The sequence below is a fragment of the Pleurodeles waltl genome, chromosome 10 (assembly GCF_031143425.1).
Source record: "Pleurodeles waltl isolate 20211129_DDA chromosome 10, aPleWal1.hap1.20221129, whole genome shotgun sequence".
Taxonomy (NCBI): domain Eukaryota; kingdom Metazoa; phylum Chordata; class Amphibia; order Caudata; family Salamandridae; genus Pleurodeles; species Pleurodeles waltl.
The window spans coordinates 865,274,529-865,298,218 of NC_090449.1; the positions used below are offsets into that span (position 1 = coordinate 865,274,529).

Here is a 23,690-nt window from a genome sequence, read left to right on the forward strand (position 1 = left end):
GTCAGAATTTAACGTGAACAATACTTACAATCATGTGCTTTGCTGTGACTACACTCCATGGGTCCTGAAGACACAATTCCATGTACACGAAAACATTTTTTTTAAATGACATGTTAATTGTAATCGTGTCCTGTGTATCTGGATCACACTGCAACAGCACAGTGTATGAGAGCGGAACTGCAAGTGGATGTGGCATGTAAGGATTGATGAACTAGCTGAGTAAAGCCAGTCAAAATGTTTGTTATCAGTTCATTCACTCCCCGAGTGCCTCATCCCACTCTTCTAACTTCCTGTAATTTTTCCTGCGCGGGCCTTATCCTGGAATGTACGTTCTCTATATAGCATGATTAATTGCCTTTAAATTCAGTTTAGCAAACTTCCTTCCATACAGTGGGCAAACTAATTGAATTCCAGTACAAAATGATGAATCGAAATTGTTATTAATATGTAGAAAAGGAGTTCAAGATCCTTGTGTATTTTTTGTGCACATGTTTAACCACCCATTGTATGCTTTTATGTTATACCAGATGCCAGTATGTATTTACATATAAGTTCGGAGTTAATGTGCATTTTCCTTTTGGTTTAAATAAAATCTTATTACAAAACGATAAAAATCATAAAACTAAGGGCCCCACGTTCACCCTTCTAATTCATAAAAGAACACTGTTCATCGCTCTGAGATCACAAGCCACATTTATTATTATATTAATATGAGCTTAAAGGGCCAAATTTGTGTTAATCAAACATCAAGAAAGTAATGATTTCAACATAGTCAAGGCCTCATCTCACTGCATAATGCATTTCTTGCATGTTCAGTTAGTTTCCAGACACCTTTAAAATGCAGATTACCTTCACTTTCTTCATACTTGAAACAGGCCCTGATTAACTAGGGAATGTGTTCACTACTAACGTTCCACTTAGATGCAAAATTGACATGATTCGTTGTGTGGGGAGAGAGTAGCACGGAAATTTGGTGTACACCCAAAGATTTGAGAGTTTGTAAGTACTCACAAACTTTGCCAGGACCCATTCCTACCTTGAATATCGTCATAGAATTATTCCTGGAAATATGACTGCTGCAGCATCCAATATGTGTTTTTTTTAAAAGGTCTCAAACATGTTTACTTTAATACAAACGTAAGTGTAAATCTACACAAGGAAATGTATGATTATTTTGTCAGTTGGGACCATTATTTTAGAGCATCGTTTTTAGCACACATTGACCCCTGCAAAGAGGCACCAGCAACATCCTTCTCTCCATTGAGAAAAGTGTGCAAAGTCAGAATGTTTGCTAAATTGAAAAGATCACAGAAACTATTTACAAATCATGCAGTAATACATTAGAGATAAGATGTCTATTCTTGTCCTATAGTGCACTGCTACACAATATGTTTCATTTATAAAAAAGAAACAACCAGTCTCGAAATTTGCGACCTACAGTGGGAGACCATAATGGACAGTGTCTTCTAATTTATATATTACTAATTTCAACCATCTGTAATCAGCTTACATAAGAGAAAATACATAGTTCAAATTCAACAATTAAATGGCTGGCCCTTTGACGGACTAGCAGATCTTCAGAGGGCTCTGCCTTCTTTGAAATATGCATGCGCATTAGTATCTTGGGGAAGTCTTATGTAGGTATGGGCAGATTGGGAGCATGAAAATGTAAAGTGGGGAGCAGTTATTAGGATATATGTAGCTACAAGGCCACCAGTTTTAGTGGTCAGAGTTCATCATACACCCAGGGTGACTAGGCATTTAAACTGAAGTTTTCAGGGTGTACAGATTTGTCACTAAAAGCTATGAGATGCTATGAGGAGCCATCCGAGAAAGATCAGTGCACAGGGTGCATATAGTCACCAACATCTCAGGAAAAAATTATCAAGATGCGTATAGACAGCAATGTTGCATAGTAGGTCTCTAAGGGCCTATGAGGGCACTAATCTCTCAGTGCACAGACCATGAGGTGCTTAGGGCCCCGATTTTCAGTAAATCCAGGGTCTCCAGTATATCCATGGGCTCCAGCCCCAACACATTTCAGGGTGTACACGGGCAACAATCTTTCTGGGTAGTGATTTAAATGGAACACAGGTGCACCAGACGTACAGGGTACAAGATGCATAATGAGGACATGTAATGCAGCAAGAACAGAGTAACTGTATTTACTTTATGTGTACTCATATTATTTCTAGGAAGGGACAATGAATTGCACTCCACTGGCAGAGATGGTGGAATTTTGGCCACTCCGTGTTACACTTACGGAATTCCAGCCAAATTTCAACAACCACCACATGGTGAAGTTTTTCTCATGTGCAGTTCGCCAATGATAAGTTGGCAAGCAAGAGTAAAAATTGGAGTCCCTTAGTGTGATTTTCAGTCACTCGGGGGGCACCCAATAAGACTTTCTCACTGTAAATGCAGTGAGAAAGCTGCCATTTGAGTAGAAAATCTATGAGAGCTGCAGCAAAATCATCTAGAGCAGCAGCACCCTCTAGCATGCAGAGTGTTGCTGTTTGAGCTGAGTTTTTAGACTGGAACAAGCTCCCGTGTTAAAAATCAACACGAGGAGCATGACCTGCTGATTTCAGCCCGTTGCAGAACTCCACAAAATGTTGCAGAGTTTTCATGTATCTCCACAGAATTCCATGAAGTGAAACTCAGCAAGTTCCACCCAGTTCTGATTATTTCGTGAATAAGTGTTTTTGGAGCATGAGTCTGGCCAGCAAAACTGAGACACATTTTTTCATTGCCTCCTAGTAAAGGCTATGATATGTTATTTTGCTAGAGCAATTCATATTGTATGGAACAGACCAAGGCCCATATTTATACTTTTTTTGCACAGCATTTGCGTCATTTTTTTACGCAAAAGCAGTGCACACTTAGAAAATACAATTATATTTTGTACGTTTGCGCCATTTTTGTGCCAAAAAATGACGCAAATGTGGCAAAAAAAAAAGTATAAATATGGGTCCAAGTACCTACAAATCACGGTTCTACTCTGGCTTCCAAAATCCAACACCTTGGCAAAACATGTGTGGGAGTCAGAATTTGAAATAAACTTTCCAAAAATGCGTTTAAAGCTTGCCACTGGGGATGCACATGCATCTGAGACGGCCATTGTTTAATGCATTGTGTTATGTTTGACAAACCAGCATTGGCAGCTCCTAAGACAAAATAAAGCACTGCGAAAACCAGAGGTCTGACAGCCAAGGCCTATTGGCTTTGGAGATGCTTGTTTGATCACTGTCTTCTCTCTGTTATTGTTTCCTGTCTTTCTCCTGCCTGCCTTCTTTCTTCCTTGTTTGTCTTTCACTCTCTTCCTCTGATTCAAAGTTTGATAATGAAAAATAAGTCTCCGTCCCAAAGGTCAGTGGCAATGCACACCACAGGCAACCACAAGCACAACGTGAGAACTGATAGCCTCACTAAATTAGGCTTGCCTCCCATCTAAAGTGAGCATTATCATGACTAGCAAATGTTTTTATTGGCAGTGGCAAAACATGTGCTGTGTTTCTTCAGATTGTATCTGAATTTCTGTTTCTTTAAGAGTTCCCTGGGTGAATTCATGTATTCCTTCAACTCCATTTTCTTTTAAATTGGTTCGATGTATAAAGTAGTTCTTGGTTCCCTCTTTTTTTTTGTTTACAAACCAGGCACAATCACCTGGTAATCAGAACTTCCACTACTGTCCTATCAGTACGTACAATTAATATGAAGTGTCCATATCATCAGGGCCACTCATGTCATTGACTTTCTTGTCTCCTCACCCTTTAAAGTTGCGAGCAGACTTCTGGGTGGTGCTTTGTGTCCTTCTTTTAGGAGCCAGACGTGCAGACATTTCATCCACTGAGTGCCAGTTTTTCTATGAGTTAGAAGTGGTTGACATGTAGTTCTACCTTAAGTCTCTCTCTCTTGCTGAAGGCTTTGCACAGGTCTAGACTCCCAGTGAAAGACACATTGAGAATAAATCTGAAATAACAGATGGAACTGGGTACAGAAATTCTGCTTCCCCTAGCAAATCCTATCTTGGGAGGGGACACTAGTGCCCATATCCTAATACCAGGTAACTGTTCCTGAGAGTTAGACATTGATCCCAATATCCGTAAATATGGGGGCGGAGTTACCAGTTCAAAATCTGGTCACTAAGGATGAGGCCAACATCAGGTCAACAGGAGAAAATTCAAAATGTTCTTAAATCATCACCAGGAGGCTGGCCTGGCTTATAGTGGGTATATTGTGGTACTTACACCTTGTGCCAGGTCCAGTTATCCCTTATTAGTAGAATAGAGGTGTTTCTAGCAGCTTAGGCTGATAGAAGGTAGCTATGGCAAAGCAGCTTAGGCTGAACTAGGAGACATGCAAAGCTCTTACTATACCACTTATATCATAATGCACAATATCATAAGAAACCACAATACTCACAGATTCAAAAAATAAAGGTACTTTATTTTAGTCACAATATGCCAAAAGTATCTCAGAGGATACCCTCACTTAGGAGGTAAGTAATATACACAAATTATATGTACACAAACCCAAAATAGGTAAGTAACAGTAAGAAACGTGGTGCAAACAATGTAGAATCACAATAGGATGCAATAGGTAGACGCAGGTCTAGAGGCAACATAAACCATATACTCCAAAAGTGGAATGCGAATCACGAATGGACCCCAGACCTATGGGAGGTTGTAGAGAGTCGCTGGGACTGTAAGAAAACAGTAAGGGTTTCCTAGATACCCCACCCCAAGACCCTGAAAAGTAGGAGTAAAGTTACCCTACTACCCCAGAAAGACACAATAGTCGTGATAGGGGATTCTGCAAGAACCACAAGCACCAGCAAAACACTGAAGACGGATTCCTGGACCTGAGGACCTGTAAAGGAAGGGGACCAAGTCCAAAAGTCACGAAAGTGTCCATGGGGGGCAGAAGCCCACTAAACCCCATATGAAGGTGCAACAGGGCTGTCTCCGGGTGGAAGAAGCCAAAGATTCTGGAACAACGAAAAGGGCTAGGAACTTTTCCTTTGGAAGGAAGATGTCCCACGGCGAGCTGGAGGTTTCAGAAGTGTTTCCAGGCAGAAATACTGCAAACAAGCCTTGCTAGCTGCAAGAGTCGCAGTTGAGGATTTTGGGTGCTGCTGGGGACCAGGAAGGACCAGGATGTTGCCCCTTGGAGGAGCAGACAGAGGGGCACTCAGCAACTCGGAGAGCCCCCGCAGAAGCAGGCAGCACCTGCAGAAGTACCAGAACAGGCACTTAGAAGATATGAGGACAGCAGTTGACTCAGAGTCACAAAGGAGGGTCCCACGACGTCGGAGTCCAACTCAGCGAGTTGGGCAATGCAGGACAGAGTGCTGGGGACCCAGGCGAGGCTGTGCACAAAGGAATCCTTGGAGAAGTGCACATAAGCCGGAGCAGCTGCAAATCACGCAGTACACAGGTTTGCTGTCTGGCATGGGGAGGCAAGGACTTACCTCCACCAACATTGGACAGAAGGGCCACTGGACTGTGGGAGACTCTTGGGCCCAGCTCCTGTGTTCCAGGGACCATGCTTGTCAGGATGAGAGGGGACCCAGAGGACCGGTGATGAAGAAGGTTGGTGCCTGCGTTGGCAGGGGGAAGATTCCGTCGACCCACAGGAGATTTCTTCTTGGCTTCCTGTGCAGAGTGAAGGTAGACAGCCCTGCGAGCATGCACCACCAGGAAACAGTTGAGAAAGCCAGCAGGATGAGGCGCTACAATGTTGCTGGTCTTGCTACTTTGTTGCGGTTTTGCAGGCGTCTTGGAGCAGTCAGCAGTCGATCCTTGGCAGAAGTCGAAGAGGGAAGTGCAGAGGAACTCTGGCGAGCTCTTGCATTCGTTATCTGAGGAATAGCCCAGAGGAGAGACCCTAAATAGCCAGAAAAGGAGGCTTGGCTATTAAGAAAGGAGGCTTGGCTACTGAAAGAGGTAAGCACCTATCAGGAGGGGTCTCTGACGTCACTGGCACTGGCCACTCAGAGCAGTCCATTGTGCCCCAACACCTCTGAATTCGAGATGGCAGAGGTCTGGGACACACTGGAGGAGCTCTGGGCACCTCCCCTGGGAGGTACTGGTCAGGGGAGTGGTCACTCTCCTTTCCTTTGTCCAGTTTCGTGCCAGAGCAGGGCTGGGGGATCCCTGAACCGGTGTAGACTGGCTTATGCAGAGATGGGCACCATCTGTGCCCATCAAAGCATTTCCAGAGGCTGGGGGAGGCTACTCCTCCCCAGCCCTTCGCACCTATTTCCAAAGGGAGAAGGTGTAACACCCTCTCTCAGATGAAATCCTTTGTTCTGCCTTCTTGGGACTGGGCTGCCCAGACCCGAGGGGGGACAGAATCCTGTCTGAGGGGTAGGCAGCAGCAGCAGCTGCAGTGGAGACCCCGGAAAGGCAGTTTGGCGGTACCCGGGTTCTGTGCTAGAGACCCGGGGATGCATGGAATTCTCCCCCCAATACCAGAATGGTATTGGGGTGACAATTCCATGATCCTAGACATGTTACATGGCCATGTTCGGAGTTACCATTGTGACGCTACATATAGGTAGTGACCTATATGTAGTGCACGTTTGTAATGGTGTCCCCGCACTCACAAAGTCCGGGGAATTTGCCCTGAACAATGTGGGGGCACCTTGGCTAATGCCATGGTGCCCACACACTAAGTAACTTGGCCTAACCTTCACCAAGTGAGGGTTAGACATATAGGTGACTTATAAATTACTTATGTGCAGTGAAAATGGCTGTGAAATAACGTGGACGTTATTTCACTCAGGCTGCAGTGGCAGTCCTGTGTAAGAATTGTCTGAGCTCCCTATGGGTGGCAAAAGAAATGCTGCAGCCCATAGGGATCTCCTGGAACCCCAATACCCTGGGTACCTAGGTACCATATACAAGGGAATTATAAGGGTATTCCAGTGTGCCAATGAGAATTGGTAAAATTAGTCACTAGCCTGCAGTGACAATTTTAAAAGCAGAGAGATCATAAACACTGAGGTTCTGGTTAGCAGAGCCTCAGTGATACAGTTAGGCACCACACAGGGAGCACTTATAGGCCACAAACCTATGAACACTGGGGTCCTGACTAGCAGGATCCCAGTGACACATATCAAACACACTGACAACATAGGGTTTTCACTATGAGCACTGGGTCCTGGCTAGCAGGATCCCAGTGAGACAGTTAAAACACCCAGACATATACTCACAAACAGGCTACAAGTGGGGGTAACAAGGCTAGAAAGAGGCTACCTTCCTACAATCACACTTACTGGCTTTCTATTTATCATTAAAGATATAAACTACTAAAATAAAACTGTTGTTTGCACACTTTATCAGTCATGGATGTGAAGCTTTATATTTCTATGTACTCAGCTTTAATTCTGGAATGTTTCAAACATTCATGGTTAGTGTAAGAAATGAGGTCTTTAGTTGGCAGAGGCATACGCCCTTGTCCAAATAGGGACCACAATCCTAGTCAAGGACAATCCAAATTATCCTGTGTCCACCCTCTGGTAGCTTGGCACTGAACAGTCAGGCTTTACTTAGACGGCAATGTGTAAAGTACCTGTGCAATAAATCATACAGTAATTCAGTGAAAACACCACAAAAATACACCACACAGGTTTAGAAAAATATAAGATATGTATCTTGTTAAATTAAAGTTAAATTAAGATATCACTATGGCAAGATTAAAAAAGCGTCCTGAATCTTAGAAATCAATAGTTGTCTCTTGGTTTCACAAAGTACCTGTTTTGCCTCAAAAATTACATGCAAGGAGACTGCAGAGGAGGAGATGCACGGAAAACTAAAGTGTGCGTCAGAATTTCCAGCACGGCACAGAAGATGTGTTGTTTCTTTCCATGCTGCAAGGAGCTTTGCGTCGATTTCCAGGGCACAGTCTTGGTTCCTCACTGAGATGCGGGTTTCTCTTTGATACCTAGGGATGATGTGTGGAAATCCTGGGCGTGTGGGACAAAGTCACAGGCATTGCGTTGATCCGGTAGGCAATGAGTTGGAGTTTCTGTTGCACCGCAGGCACTGCATCGATTCTTCACTCAGGAAGTTGGGCTGTGTCATTCTGGATTGGCTGTGCGTCGATCAGGTATGGCTGTACGTCAAATTTCCGGTTGCAATGCAGGTGTTTCATCGATCTTCCCTCAGTAAGTTGGGCTGCGTAATTCTGGTTCGGCTGTGCGTTGATTTTCTCATCACAGGGCAGGCTGTGCGTCGTATCTGGCAGGCTGTGTGTCGATGTTTGCAACACAAGGAGTTCCTTGAAGAGGTGAAGTCTTTTTTGACCCTGAGACTTCAGAAAACAGGAGGCAAGCCCTTGGAGAGCACTTTTCAAAGTTGGAGGGCAGCAAGGCAACAGCAGGGCAGCAGTCCTTCACAGCAAGCAGTCCAGGTGAGACCTTTGGGCAGACAGGCAGTTATTCTTGACTGGTTGCAGGTTCAGGTCCAGAAGTGTCAGATCTGGTGGGGTCAGGGACCCAGTTTACATACCCCAAAATTTCTTTAAAGTGGGGGAGACTTCAAAGAGTGCTTTTGAAGTGCACAAGGACCCCTTTCAGCACAGGTCTGTCTGCCAGAGTCCCAGTAGGGGTTTTGGCAGTCCATTGTGTGAGGGCAGGCCACTAGCCTTTGAAATGTAAGTGTCAGGCCCTCCACCATCCCAGCCCAGGAAGACTATTCAGTATGCAGATGACTGCAGGTGTGACTGAGTATCCTGTGTTTGTGGTTGTCTGGGTAAAAAGCACAAGGGAGCTGTCAACCAGCCCAGCCAGATGTGGATTGGAGACAGGCTGTAAGGCACAGATGGATTTTAAGTGCAGAGAAATGCTCACTTTCTAAAAGTGCCATTTCTGAAATAGTAATATAAAATCCAACTTCACCAACAAGCAGGATTTTGTATTAACATTCTGGCCATACTAAATATGACCTGGTTACCCCTTTCTAATCAGAATCTACCACTCAAACAGTATATGAGGGTATCCCTAATGCTAGCCTGTGAAAGGAGCCGCCCTCACAGAAGTGGAAAACAAATTTAGGAGTTTTACACTACCAGGACATACAAAACACACATGTACATGTTCTTCCTTTTACCTACACAGCACTCTGACCTCTGGGCTACTTAGGCCCTACCTTAGGGGTGACTTATATGTAGAAAAAGGGGAGTTTAAGGCTTGGCAAGTACTTTTAACTGTTAAGTTGAAGTGGCAGTGAAACTGCACACACAGACCTTGCAATGGCAGGCCAGAGACATGGTTAAGGGGCTACGTATGTGGGTGTCACAACCAGTGCTGCAGTTCCACTAGTAGCATTCAATCTACATGCACTGGGCACCAGTAGTGCACTTTACTAGGGGCTTACAAGTAAATCAAATATTCCAATTGGGTATGAACCAATGTTACCTTGTTTAAGGGAGAGAGCATATGCACTTTAGTGTTGGTTAGCAGTGATAAAGTGTGCAGAGTCCTAAAACCAACAAAAACAGTGTCAGAAAGGTGGGGGGAGGCAGGCAAAAAGTTAGGAGATGCCACCCTGAGGCTGCTAGGTCTAATAGTTAGGTTATCCCATTTGAATCGTGGTTGCTCTTTTTAAAATCTAAAATTTGCAGTGATCCCTGATACAGTGCACCTTTGCAGGATGAGACCATCTATGCTTCAAGAAAAGAAAGGGTTTAGCACCATAGCAAATGCCTGCACAAGTAGCCAAGTTCTCCGTGATGCACAAGTGAACAAAAGTGGTTCTCATAATCCAACCACAGGACGGATGTGTTTTAGTTACTGTTTGAATGGACATAGACGCTTATTCTCAACTGGCTTACAGTTCCACGAATGTTCAAAGTCAGATTCTTGCAGTGCAAAAGTTAATTTTGACTTTACATGTCTCAAATATAATTCTTTAAACATAGAGTTCCAGTGATTGATGTGCTACACTCACACTGCATGTGACCCCCCAATTTAATTTGTGCAACCTCCAAATTGTTTAAATAAACCTTTAAAGTACCATCTCTAAAAATGTTCATTAAAATGTCATGTGTATGATTGTGCTCATAGAACACTGAGAACACAGATGCGCACAATAAAACAAATATCTCGACATTTATCTGATGAAGCCCATAAAGTTTAACCATCCTGAAGCACAAACAAACACTCTTTACTTGTTTGTGTCTAATGGAAACAGACTGTCTAAGCCTAGCATTTTTTAGATTCATTCCGTCACAATAACTACAGTCTTTCTCATCGCACATGCCTAGGGTTATTTGTGTCACCAAGGGTTTTCTCAAAGAAATGTGACTGAATGAGTTCATGTTTTAGACGTTCTCATGTGATTTTACATCTTCCAAGTAAAACTTTCTAGCTTTGCTTGCCACTTAATAGATGTTTCAGGAAAAAGGAAAAGAGTAAACTACAAATTATGGATCATGGTTTCAAAACTGTTCAATCGCCTGTTCCCTTGTGGGACTGATATTAGAGTGGGTATCACCACATTTGTTAATGTTTGGGGCACCTGGTGTAATGTTATTGTCAGTACCAGGAGCACCCTCCATTGGTTACAATCAGCACAGACAAGGACAATGTGCCATATTACATATAATATGTGCGGTCTCCAGTACAAGGACAATCTCCAGCAGGTACTACAGACAGAAAAGCAATGAAAGCTAAGCTAGTGGTTTAGAACTACTGGTCTGCCTTTAATACCCCTTGAGGAGGGAAGGTGATCCCCCCTCAGGCTAGTGCAGTGTGTGTCTGTACTCACCTACAAAGCGATGACTTAGGGGCCCGAGAGCCCCGGTGCCCGCACTCAAGTGCCATCATCAGTAGACACACTGTGCTCCTCTTCACATCAGTTTGTGTCACTTGATTCTGCTTCCCCTGCACCCACATCTGTAACAGTGCATGGAAGAGCGTATTTGCTCATTTACACAGGAACATAACCCAGGCAAATGTGGAAATAACTCACTGGGTTTGCACAAGTGCAAAATCTGCACCGCTGGATCCATAGCACATAAGGAGATAAATAAGTGTTTGAAGCTGCCACTTTAGTACCAATATGCCCTGAGGGTTCAGAAACAGGTACACATGCGTTTCTGTATTGTGCCTGCAAAGTGTTCAGGTGTTACAGGTAATGTTCTATTAGCTTTATGGGCCAGCTATGTTTTGATGTCCTCAGTTGTAAACTTTTTACTAATTTGTGGATCTGCTGTGTTTCAAAATCGATTTTTTTTTAACCAAGTTCTTAGAACCATCAGGCTGTGCAGGAAATTAGGGGAATCTATCCGGATCCTGGGTCTAGCAGCTATTACTGAGCTGGATCAAGGATCCGGACTAGCCCCAGTGAAATACACTGAACTTGTCCCGGTGTTATTTGTCAGCGATGTCACACATTCAGCAGCACAAACAAATTGTCTGCTTTCCGTACAAGCAACACTCACTCGCTACTTTCTATTGAAAGGACCAACCGGCAGGTGAAGAGTGGGGTTCTTATTTTCATTTTAAGATGGATGCACAAAATTAACCCTCCTATTGCTTGAATGTCATCCTTGCAGGGAGCTATCTGCAACCTGCTAGATAAATGCCAATGCAAGAAGAAAACAAAGGAAACAGCTTACAGCTTCATAAATGCAAAAGAGAAGCTATGATGTGGAAGGATGTTTTTGCCTTTTTTTCAGTCCCTGTACTTAGGAGATATGCATGCCCCCTGAACGTCAGCTCTATCTACCTATATCTACCTGTATGAATAATTACACAAATAACGATTTAAATACGACTTGCTAATGTATTTTTTATTAATTCTTTTAGAACACTACTAGTCCTAATTTAGGGAGTCAGGGAGCTGACTGGAGTGTTTGAATCAATTTCCATAAAATGTTAAATAAGACAATGAAGGGTATAAGGTTTAGGAGTCACGTATATTCCATTCTAGTAGGCATTATATGTTAGGAGAGTATGGTGAGAAGGAACTCAAAGGAAGGATTCAAAATGTAACAGTAGATGGGAATGCCTGTACTCATAAGACTTTGTTATTATCCAAATTAACCCTTTTTTTTAGCAAATATAGAATAATTTCAGATTAACAAACATAAAATAGCATTCTAAAACCCTGCCTGGAAGTTTTCACGCAGCTCTTTGATGCCTGTCCATAGCTCATTGTGCTAAAATAGGAATGCAACTTATGAACTTCAGTTAACAAACTGATTTCTGTGTCAAAAGCAGTAACTCACTTACCTTTCTACATAAAATACAAACCTGAGATCTGCATGCTACACTATATGCTTTGCAGAAGGCACAATAACCTTCTATGCTACCTTATCAATCAATCAATCAATCAAGGATTTATAGAGCGCACTAATCACCCGTTAGGGTCTGAAGGCGCAGGGGGGGAGCTACTGGTCGTAGAGCCATGTCTTGAGGCATTTCCTGAATGTCAAAAGGTCTTAGGTCTGGCGAAGGTGGAGCGGTAGGTAGTTCCAGGTCTTGGCGGCTAGGTGAGAGAAGGATCTTCCTCTGGCAGTGGTGCGGCGGATGCAGGGGATGGAGGTGAGGGCGAGGCTGGCGGAGCGAAGATTGCGGGTGGGTGTGTGGAAGGTGAGTCTGTCATTGCGGTAGTCTGGGCCTGTGTTGTGGAGGGCCTTGTGTGCGTGGATGAGGAGTCTGAAGGTGATCCTCTTTGATACTGGTAGCCAGTGAAGGTCTCTGAGGTGTGGGGAAATGTGGTCATGGCGTGGGATGTCCAGAATGAGGCGGGCGGATGCGTTCTGGATTCTTTGCAGTTTTGTTAGGAGTTTGGTTGTTATTCCTGCATATAGGGCGTTTTCGTAGTCCAATCAGCTGCTGACCAGGGCGTGGGTGACAGTTTTCCTGGTTTCGATGGGAATCCACTTGAAGATTTTGCGGAGCATGCGGAGAGTGTTGTAGAAGGAAGAGGAGATGGCATTGACCTGCTGAGTCATGCTGAGTGTGGAGTCCAAGATGAAGCCTAGGTTGCGTGCGTGGGTGGTGGGTGAGGGTGCAGTTCCTAGGGAGGTGGGCCACCAGGAGTCATTCCAAGTTGAGGGATTGGTGCCAAAGATGAGGATTTCTGTCTTGTCTGTGTTTAACTTGAGGTGGCTTGATTCCATCCAGCTGGCGATGGCGTGAAGTCCATTGTGGAGGTTGTTCTTTGCAGTTGTAGCGTCTTTCGTGAGGGAGAGGATGAGCTGAGTGTCTTCTGCATAGGAAACTATGTTGATGTGGTGGGTTCTTGCGATGTTGGCGAGGGGGGCCATGTAAACGTTGAAGAGCATGGGGCTGAGCGAAGATCATTGGGGAATGCCACAGATGATTCTGGAGGCTTCTGACAGGAACGGTGGGAGGTGGACTCTCTGGGTTCTGCCTGAGAGAAATGACGAGATCCAGTCGAGTGCCTTGTCGCGGATTCCATTGTTGTGGAGGTGTGTGCGGAGAGTGTGATGACATACCGTGTCGAAAGCTGCGGAGAGGTCCAGGAGGATGATTGCTGCTGTTTCTCCTTCGTCGAGCATGGTCCTAATGTTGTCTGTAGCAGCAATGAGTGCATTCTCAGTGCTGTGGTTTCTGCAGAATCCGGATTGGGAGGTGTCGAGTACCTTGCTGTCTTCCAGGAACCGGGATAGTTGGCTGTTTGTTGGCTGTTTACAATTTTTTTGATGACTTTGGCTGGGAAGGGGAGGAGGGAGATTGGCCGGTAGTTCTTGGGGTCGTCTGGGTCTGCCTTTGGTTTCTTTAGCAGGGCGTTGATTTCTGCGTGCTTCCATCTTTCTGGGAAGGTGGCGGACTCAAAGGAGCTGTTGATGGTTTTGCAGAGGTGGGGGGCGATGATGATGTTTACCTTATTGAAGATATGGTGTGGGCAGGGGTCTGATGGTGATCCGGAGTGGATGGAGGCCATGGTGGTGGCGGTGACCTCTATGTTGATGGGGGTCCAGGTGTTGAGGAGGTGGGTGTTGCATGGAGCATTGGGTTCTTGGGTGTTTGTAGTCAGCTGCTGGGTCTGGGGTTTGAAGCTATTGTGGATTTCTTCTATCTTTCGACGGAAGTGGGTTGCCAGTGAGTTGCAGAACTCCTGTGATGGTGGGGGTTCGTTGGAGCAGGTCCTGAGGGTGGAGAGCTCATGAGCTTAAGAGTCTAAATTTTTAATAGACAAAACACAGATTCCTCCAGCATGCCCCTTAACCCTATACAATATTTAAACGCGGCCTCCTTGTGACGAATTAGGAAAGCCAGAACAGATTTATTGACAAATTCGTCCTTGTTGTTATCTTTGCAGCAGAATTTAAATATTTGAATTGGCTGTCAGACTCCACCTTTCATGGCTTCCCCCCTCGTGGCTTCACCCTCTTTCTGCTGCCACAGCTTGACCCCCAATCTATGGGTTTTCAAAGTACATTTGTTTTCCATTTCCAGCACTAACAACAAATGCTGACTTGTGATCATGAAACAAGAAAATACTGGCCCTCTTTGATTTAGAAGTGATATTACAAGATATATAGTTACTTGCTTACTGTATTAAATCCGTAAAGATACCATGAAATAAAGGATAGGCTGGTGTTTGACCCGTGCCTGGAGTACAGTAACTCCTTTGAGGAATCTATGACTTCTTTGTCTCTTCTCATTCCAAAAGTGACAAAGAGACTTGCACAAAGTTGGAATTTTTGTGAAGTTCACAAAATCTGCACAATTTAAAAAAACAAGTTGCAGGAGTAAACCTCGACCAAGTGTATTAGCACACGATAACTCTACAAAAAGCATCGTTTTAGCAGGAGAATTGATCAGAAAAAAGTTTTTGCCGTACATTTTTTTCAAAAATATATTTTTGTGTGAAAAGCCTCTCCTGAAAGAAAATGTGGGGAGTGCTGCAAAGTTTGTCAACTTCACCAAATTCAACACGTGAAACTTTATTGACCTGTTCTATGTTCATTATACACATCATGCGAATATAGAAGCTTAAAAGATTTTTCCTTTGGATACCCTGCATCTCCTACAGCAAATAGCTATAGTTTACATGTGTGTATCTTTTTAAATGAACTTAGATACTTTATGAAAGGATATTCTTCCCATCGATATATATTGGTGGTCATCAATAGTAAGGTTTAGTATAGGTAAAATCTCACCTTATTAAAATCTAAACTGAAGCCTGCTTGGCAGAATCCCTGGCCCTCAGGGTCTGGGTTGCCTGGAAAGAGAGCAGAATATAGAGCAGTGAGGGATGACGTCTCAAGTACAGATGTATAAAAACAGGGCCCTATAATGTCCATCTAGAAAAAAGAAATGGTCATCACGAGGATATTAAGTACTTTGTGCACATGAGTTAGCTTCCTACTTTAGGACCAAACATTATATACCATTTACATTAGAAAGGACTCGCTTCTACAAGAAGTACTATAACATTAACATTATGATGCTTGAAAAAGAGGAACACTTTTAAAGAGATTAATTATTTACTTCATGTTAAGTGATTTCCTATACAGAAATGTAAACAGAAACATTTGTATCAATAATTGAAAGCATGTTCCAGTATATACACTTTGCATTTCGAATGACTATATGTTGTAGCATGTTTTATGATTAATGCGTTGTAAAAGCTACCCTCAAATGGAGGATTCATTTGCATTTTGTCTCACACACTGTAAAGAAAAATGAATATGTTAAGGACTGTCTATTATTGATGTGTATATTTCATATTTGCGATGTTTATTGTTCAGACAGAGTTCATCATTCAAACAAACCCCCTTAATTTCTTAGAATATTACAAAGCCATCACAACTTAAAGCACATTTCTACAATTATTTCCTTGATGTCAGATTTCGTAAATCTTTCTCTCTGCTTCACTAAAAAATACTAACTACTGAAATGTCACTTACATTAATACATGATAATGATAGCAATGCAACAGCACAGGATAAGGGCTTTACAAATTGGAGAAACCACGCTTTGGCAAAGGCAATAGGTCTGGTGTTGACTGCCATCCTATTGGCTTTGTCAATGCTTACTTTGATTTGTCATTGTTTTTGTAAAACTTTATTTTTGAAGGGCTGCTGGTCCCTCGCAAAAATAAAATAATAACATTGGCTAAAAGCAAAAATATGTTTTAAGACTCAGAGAGCCCAATTTGCCTACCCAGTCCCTACTGCTGAAGGGAACTATTTAGTGTATCGATGTGCACATTGTGAAAGAGCCTAATGCTATCACTATCAGTATAGTTAACCAATGGCTGACGTGGGCTGACTTACTGCTCCATGCTATGTGCTGTGGTCAGTGGCAGACAAATGAGAGGGACACATGACAGACCAATGAATGAAGCGTCCTGGCTGAAAGCCCCTATAAATAAATATATCATGTGTAATTTTGGTAAAATCAAAAGGCCCTGGCTGATGCCACACCTAACTAATTAAAGATCCCACGGGATTTAACTATGCTTCAATAAGCCCAGGTCTAAGGACACTTGCTGAGAGAGCTCAGTGATCTCTGTGCCATCAAATTCTCAAAGTATCAAAGCCTGCTTGGGACTGCACAAGAAAAGAGAACACACCACCACTACTGGGGGTTTACCACAAGAGGCCATAAGTGAAATTTCAGTTCGTTTTAAGAATACTGCCACCTGAGTGAAATGAATACTACCTTATAATAAGTGAACTGTTACAATGCCATATTTAGTGTAACAGGAATGGCATGTGTAACATATGAGTTTGTTTGTCCTACATATAGTCTAAATCCAAAGGACTTTACCCAGTTGTAGGAAGTTGGCTCTGTATGTGCTATTTCAAAGTAAGGAATAGCATGCACAGAGTCCAAGGGTTCCCCTTAGAGGTAAGATAGTGGCAAAAAGAGATAATACCAATGCTCTATTTTGTGGTAGTGTGGTCGAGCAGTAGGCTTATCCAAGGAGTAGTGTTAAGCATTTGTTGTACATACACATAGACAATAAATGAGGTACACACACTCAGAGACAAATCCAGCCAATAGGTTTTTATATAGAAAAATATATTTTCTTAGTTTATTTTAAGAACCACAGGTTCAAATTCTACATGTAATATCTCATTCGAAAGGTATTGCAGGTAAGTACTTTAGGAACTTCAAATCATCAAAATTGCATGTATACTTTTCAAGTTATTCACAAATAGCTGTTTTAAAAGTGGACACTTAGTGCAATTTTCACAGTTCCTAGGGGAGGTAAGTTTTTGTTAGGTTAACCAGGTAAGTAAGACACTTACAGGGCTTAGTTCTTGGTCCAAGGTAGCCCACCGTTGGGGGTTCAGAGCAACCCCAAAGTCACCACACCAGCAGCTCAGGGCCGGTCAGGTGCAGAGTTCAAAGTGGTGCCCCGAACACATAGGCTAGAATGGAGAGAAGGGGGTGCCCCGGTTCCGGTCTGCTTGCAGGTAAGTACCCGCGTCTTCGGAGGGCAGACCAGGGGGGTTTTGTAGGGCACCGGGGGGGACACAAGTCCACACAGAAATTTCACCCTCAGCAGCGCGGGGGCGGCCGGGTGCAGTGTAGAAACAGGCGTCGGGTTTGCAATGTTAGTCTATGAGAGATCTCGGGATCTCTTCAGCGCTGCAGGCAGGCAAGGGGGGGATTCCTCGGGGAAACCTCCACTTGGGCGAGGGAGAGGGACTCCTGGGGGTCACTCCTCCAGTGAAAGTCCGGTCCTTCAGGTCCTGGGGGCTGCGGGTGCAGGGTCTCTCCCAGGCGTCGGGACTTTAGGTTCAAAGAGTCGCGGTCAGGGGAAGCCTCGGGATTCCCTCTGCAGGCGGCGCTGTGGGGGCTCAGGGGGGACAGGTTTTGGTACTCACAGTATCAGAGTAGTCCTGGGGTCCCTCCTGAGGTGTTGGATCGCCACCAGCCGAGTCGGGGTCGCCGGGTGCAGTGTTGCAAGTCTCACGCTTCTTGCGGGGAGCTTGCAGGGTTCTTTAACGCTGCTGGAAACAAAGTTGCAGCTTTTCTTGGAGCAGGTCCGCTGTCCTCGGGAGTTTCTTGTCTTTTCGAAGCAGGGGCAGTCCTCAGAGGATGTCGAGGTTGCTGGTCCCTTTGGAAGGCGTCGCTGGAGCAGGATCTTTGGAAGGCAGGAGACAGGCCGGTGAGTTTCTGGAGCCAAGGCAGTTGTCGTCTTCTGGTCTTCCGCTGCAGGGGTTTTCAGCTGGGCAGTCCTTCTTCTTGTAGTTGCAGGAATCTAATTTTCTAGGGTTCAGGGTAGCTCTTAAATACTAAATTTAAGGGCGTGTTTAGGTCTGGGGGGTTAGTAGCCAATGGCTACTAGCCCTGAGGGTGGGTACACCCTCTTTGTGCCTCCTCCCAAGGGGAGGGGGACACAATCCTAACCCTATTGGGGGAATCCTCCATCTGCAAGATGGAGGATTTCTAAAAGTTAGAGTCACCTCAGCTCAGGACACCTTAGGGGCTGTCCTGACTGGCCAGTGACTCCTCCTTGTTTTTCTCATTATTTTCTCCGGCCTTGCCGCCAAAAGTGGGGCCTGGCCGGAGGGGGCGGGCAACTCCACTAGCTGGAGTGTCCTGCTGGGTTGGCACAAAGGAGGTGAGCCTTTGAGGCTCACCGCCAGGTGTGACAATTCCTGCCTGGGGGAGGTGTTAGCATCTCCACCCAGTGCAGGCTTTGTTACTGGCCTCAGAGTGACAAAGGCACTCTCCCCATGGGGCCAGCAACATGTCTCGGTTTGTGGCAGGCTGCTAAAACTAGTCAGCCTACACAGATAGTCGGTTAAGTTTCAGGGGGCACCTCTAAGGTGCCCTCTGGGGTGTATTTTACAATAAAATGTACACTGGCATCAGTGTGCATTTATTGTGCTGAGAAGTTTGATACCAAACTTCCCAGTTTTCAGTGTAGCCATTATGGTGCTGTGGAGTTCGTGTTTGACAGACTCCCAGACCATATACTCTTATGGCTACCCTGCACCTACAATGTCTAAGGTTTTGTTTAGACACTGTAGTGGTACCATGCTCATGCACTGGTACCCTCACCTATGGTATAGTGCACCCTGCCTTAGGGCTGTAAGGCCTGCTAGAGGGGTGGCTTACCTATACTGCATAGGCAGTGAGAGGCTGGCATGGCACCCTGAGGGGAGTGCCATGTCGACTTACTCGTTTTGTCCTCACTAGCACACACAAGCTGGCAAGCAGTGTGTCTGTGCTGAGTGAGAGGTCTCCAGGGTGGCATAAGACATGCTGCAGCCCTTAGAGACCTTCCTTGGCATCAGGGCCCTTGGTACTAGAAGTACCAGTTACAAGGGACTTATCTGGATGCCAGGGTCTGCCAATTGTGGATACAAAAGTACAGGTTAGGGAAAGAACACTGGTGCTGGGGCCTGGTTAGCAGGCCTCAGCACACTTTCAATTGTAAACATAGCATCAGCAAAGGCAAAAAGTCAGGGGGCAACCATGCCAAGGAGGCATTTCCTTACACAACCCCCCCCCCAAACGAAAGAGGATGAGACTAACCTTTCCCAAGAGAGTCTTCATTTTCTAAGTGGAAGAACCTGGAAAGGCCATCTGCATTGGCATGGGCAGTCCCAGGTCTGTGTTCCACTATAAAGTCCATTCCCTGTAGGGAGATGGACCACCTCAACAGTTTAGGATTTTCACCTTTCATTTGCATCAGCCATTTGAGAGGTCTGTGGTCAGTTTGAACTAGGAAGTGAGTCCCAAAGAGGTATGGTCTCAGCTTCTTCAGGGACCAAACCACAGCAAAGGCCTCCCTCTCAATGGCACTCCAACGCTGCTCCCTGGGGAGTAACCTCCTGCTAATGAAAGCAACAGGCTGGTCAAGGCCATCATCATTTGTTTGGGACAAAACTGCCCCTATCCCATGTTCAGAGGCATCAGTCTGCACAATGAACTGCTTAGAATAATCTGGAGCTTTTAGAACTGGTGCTGAGCACATTGCTTGTTTCAGGGTGTCAAAGGCCTGTTGGCATTCCACAGTCCAGTTCACTTTCTTGGGCATTTTCTTGGAGGTGAGTTCAGTGAGGGCTGTCACAATGGATCCATATCCCTTCACAAACCTCCTTTAATACCCAGTCAAGCCAAGGAATGCCTTGACTTGAGTCTGGGTTTTTGGAGCTACCCAGTCCAGAATAGTCTGGATCTTGGGTTGGAGTGGCTGAACTTGGCCTCCACCTACAAGGTGGCCCAAGTAAACCACAGTTCCCTGCCCTATCTGGCATTTGGATGCCTTGATAGAGAGGCCTGCAGATTGCAGAGCCTTCAAAACCTTCTTCAGGTGGACCAGGTGATCCTGCCAGGTGGAGCTAAAGACAGCGATATCATCAAGATAAGCTGTGCTAAAGGACTCCAAGCCAGCAAGGACTTGATTCACCAACCTTTGGAAGGTGGCAGGGGCATTCTTTAAACCAAAGGGCATAACAGTAAACTGGTAATGCCCATCAGGTGTGGAGAATGCTGTTTTCTCTTTTGCTCCAGGTGCCATTTTTATTTGCCAGTACCCTGCTGTCAAGTCAAAGGTACTTAAGAATTTGGCAGCACCTAATTTGTCTATGAGCTCATCAGCTCTTGGAATTGGATGAGCATCTGTCTTGGTGACAGAATTGAGCCCTCTGTAGTCCACACAAAACCTCAACTCTTTCTTTCCATCTTTGGTGTGAGGTTTGGGGACTAAGACCACTGGGCTAGCCCAGGGGCTGTCAGAGCGCTCAATTACTCCCAATTCCAGCATCTTGTGGACTTCCACCTTGATGCTTTCCTTAACATGGTCAGACTGTCTAAAGATTTTGTTTTTGACAGGCATGCTGTCTCCTGTGTCCACATCATGGGTACACAGGTGTGTCTGACCAGGGGTTAAGGAGAAGAGTTCAGGAAACTGTTGTAGGACTCTCCTACAATCGGCTTGCTGTTGGCCAGAGAGGGTGTCTGAGTAGATCACTCCATCTACTGTGCCATCTTTTGGGTCTGATGACAGAAGATCAGGGAGAGGTTCACTCTCTGCCTCCTGATCCTCATCTGTTACCATCAACAGATTCACATCAGCCCTGTCATGGAAGAGCTTAAGGCGGTTCACATGGATCACCCTCTTGGGGCTCCTGCTTGTGCCCAGGTCCACCAAGTAGGTGACCTGACTCTTCCTTTCTAGTACTGGGTAAGGGCCACTCCATTTGTCCTGGAGTGCCCTGGGAGCCACAGGCTCCAGAACCCAGACTTTCTGCCCTGGTTGGAACTCAACCAGTGCAGCCTTTTGGTCATACCAAAACTTCTGGAGCTGTTGGCTGGCCTCAAGGTTTTTGGTTGCCTTTTCCATGTACTCTGCCATTCTAGAGCGAAGGCCAAGTACATAGTCCACTATGTCTTGTTTTGGCTCATGGAGAGGTCTCTCCCAGCCTTCTTTAACAAGAGCAAGTGGTCCCCTTACAGGATGACCAAACAGAAGTTCAAAGGGTGAGAATCCTACTCCCTTCTGTGGCACCTCTCTGTAAGCGAAAAGCAGACATGGCAAGAGGACATCGCATCTCCTTTTGAGCTTTTCTGGGAGCCCCATGATCATGCCTTTTAATGTCTTGTTGAATCTCTCCACCAAGCCATTAGTTTGTGGATGGTATGGTGTAGTGAATTTATAAGTCACTCCACACTCATTCCACATGTGCTTTAGGTATGCTGACATGAAGTTGGTACCTCTGTCAGACACCACCTCCTTAGGGAAACCCACTCTGGTAAAGATACCAATGAGGGCCTTGGCTACTGCAGGGGCAGTAGTCGACCTAAGGGGAATAGCTTCAGGATACCTGGTAGCATGATCCACTACTACCAGGATATACATATTTCCTGAGGCTGTGGGAGGTTCTAGTGGACCAACTATGTCCACACCCACTCTTTCAAAGGGAACCCCCACCACTGGAAGTGGAATGAGGGGGGCCTTTGGATGCCCACCTGTCTTACCACTGGCTTGACAGGTGGGGCAGGAGAGGCAAAACTCCTTAACCATGTTGGACATATTGGGCCAGTAGAAGTGGTTGACTAACCTCTCCCACGTCTTGGTTTGTCCCAAATGTCCAGCAAGGGGAATGTCATGGGCCAATGTTAGGATGAACTCTCTGAACAGCTGAGGCACTACCACTCTCCTAGTGGCACCAGGTTTGGGGTCTCTGGCCTCAGTGTACAGGAGTCCATCTTCCCAATAGACCCTATGCGTTCCATTTTTCTTGCCTTTGGACTCTTCAGCAGCTTGCTGCCTAAGGCCTTCAAGAGAGGGACAGGTTTCTTGTCCCTTACACAGCTCCTCCCTTCAGGGTCCCCCTGGGCCTAAGAGCTCAACCTGGTAAGGTTCAAGCTCCAAAGGCTCAGTTCCCTCAGAGGGCAGAACTTCTTCCTGAGAAGAGAGGTTCCCTTTCTTTTGCTGTGTTGCAGTTGGTTTCCCAACTGACTTTCCTTTCCTCTTGGTAGGCTGGGCCATTCTTCCAGACTCCAGCTCTACTTGTTCACCCTGTGCCTTGCACTGTGCTCTTGTTTTCACACACACCAGTTCAGGGATACCCAGCATTGCTGCATGGGTTTTTAGTTCTACCTCAGCCCATGCTGAGGACTCCAGGTCATTTCCAAGCAGACAGTCCACTGGGATATTTGAGGAGACCACCACCTGTTTCAGGCCATTGACCCCTCCCCATTCTAAAGTAACCATTGCCATGGGATGTACTTTTTTCTGATTGTCAGCGTTGGTGACTGTGTAAGTTTTTCCAGTCAGGTATTGGCCAGGGGAAACCAGTTTCTCTGTCACCATGGTGACACTGGCCCCTGTATCCCTCAGGCCCTCTATTCTAGTCCCATTAATTAAGAGTTGCTGTCTGTATTTTTGCATGTTAGGCGGCCAGACAGCTAGTGTGGCTAAATCCACCCCACCCTCAGAAACTAGAGTAGCTTCAGTGTGGACCCTGATTTGCTCTGGGCACACTGTTGATCCCACTTGGAGACTAGCCATACCAGTGTTACCTGGATGGGAGTTTGGAGTGGAACCTTTCTTGGGACAGGCCTTGTCTCCAGTTTGGTGTCCATGCTGTTTACAGCTATGACACCAGGCCTTTTTGGGATCAAAGTTTTTACCCTTGTACCCATTGTTTTGTGAAGAGGCTCTGGGCCCACCCTCCTGTGCAGGTTTTTGGGGGCCTGTAGAAGATTCTTTACTATTTTTAGTTTTGGTTGTCTCATCACCCTTCCCCTGGGGAGTCTTTGTGACCCCTTTCTTTTGGTCACCCCCTGTTGAAGTCTTGGACACCCTTGTCTTGACCCAATGGTCCGCCTTCTTTCCCAATTCTTGGGGAGAAATTGGTCCTAGGTCTACCAGATGCTGATGCAGTTTATCATTGAAACAATTACTTAACAGGTGTTCTTTCACAAATAAATTGTACAGCCCATCATAATTACTTACACCACTGCCTTGAATCCAACCATCTAGTGTTTTCACTGAGTAGTCAACAAAGTCAACCCAGGTCTGGCTCGAGGATTTTTGAGCCCCCCTGAACCTAATCCTGTACTCCTCAGTGGAGAATCCAAAGCCCTCAATCAGGGTACCCTTCATGAGGTCATAAGATTCTGCATCTTTTCCAGAGAGTGTGAGGAGTCTATCCCTACACTTTCCAGTGAACATTTCCCAAAGGAGAGCACCCCAGTGAGATCTGTTCACTTTTCTGGTTACACA

The 23,690-nt window shown here is 45.3% G+C and overlaps 1 protein-coding gene across 1 annotated transcript in view; it reads right to left on the reverse strand.

Annotated features, from left to right (window-relative positions):
• ITGA8 (integrin subunit alpha 8) overlaps positions 1-23,690 on the reverse strand; it is a 550,523-nt gene that overhangs the window by 393,932 nt on the left and 132,901 nt on the right. Inside the window, exon 5 of the mRNA XM_069211593.1 lies at positions 15,148-15,209. Coding sequence (XP_069067694.1) covers positions 15,148-15,209 — 62 coding nt within the window. The remainder of the gene's footprint in view (positions 1-15,147; positions 15,210-23,690) is intronic.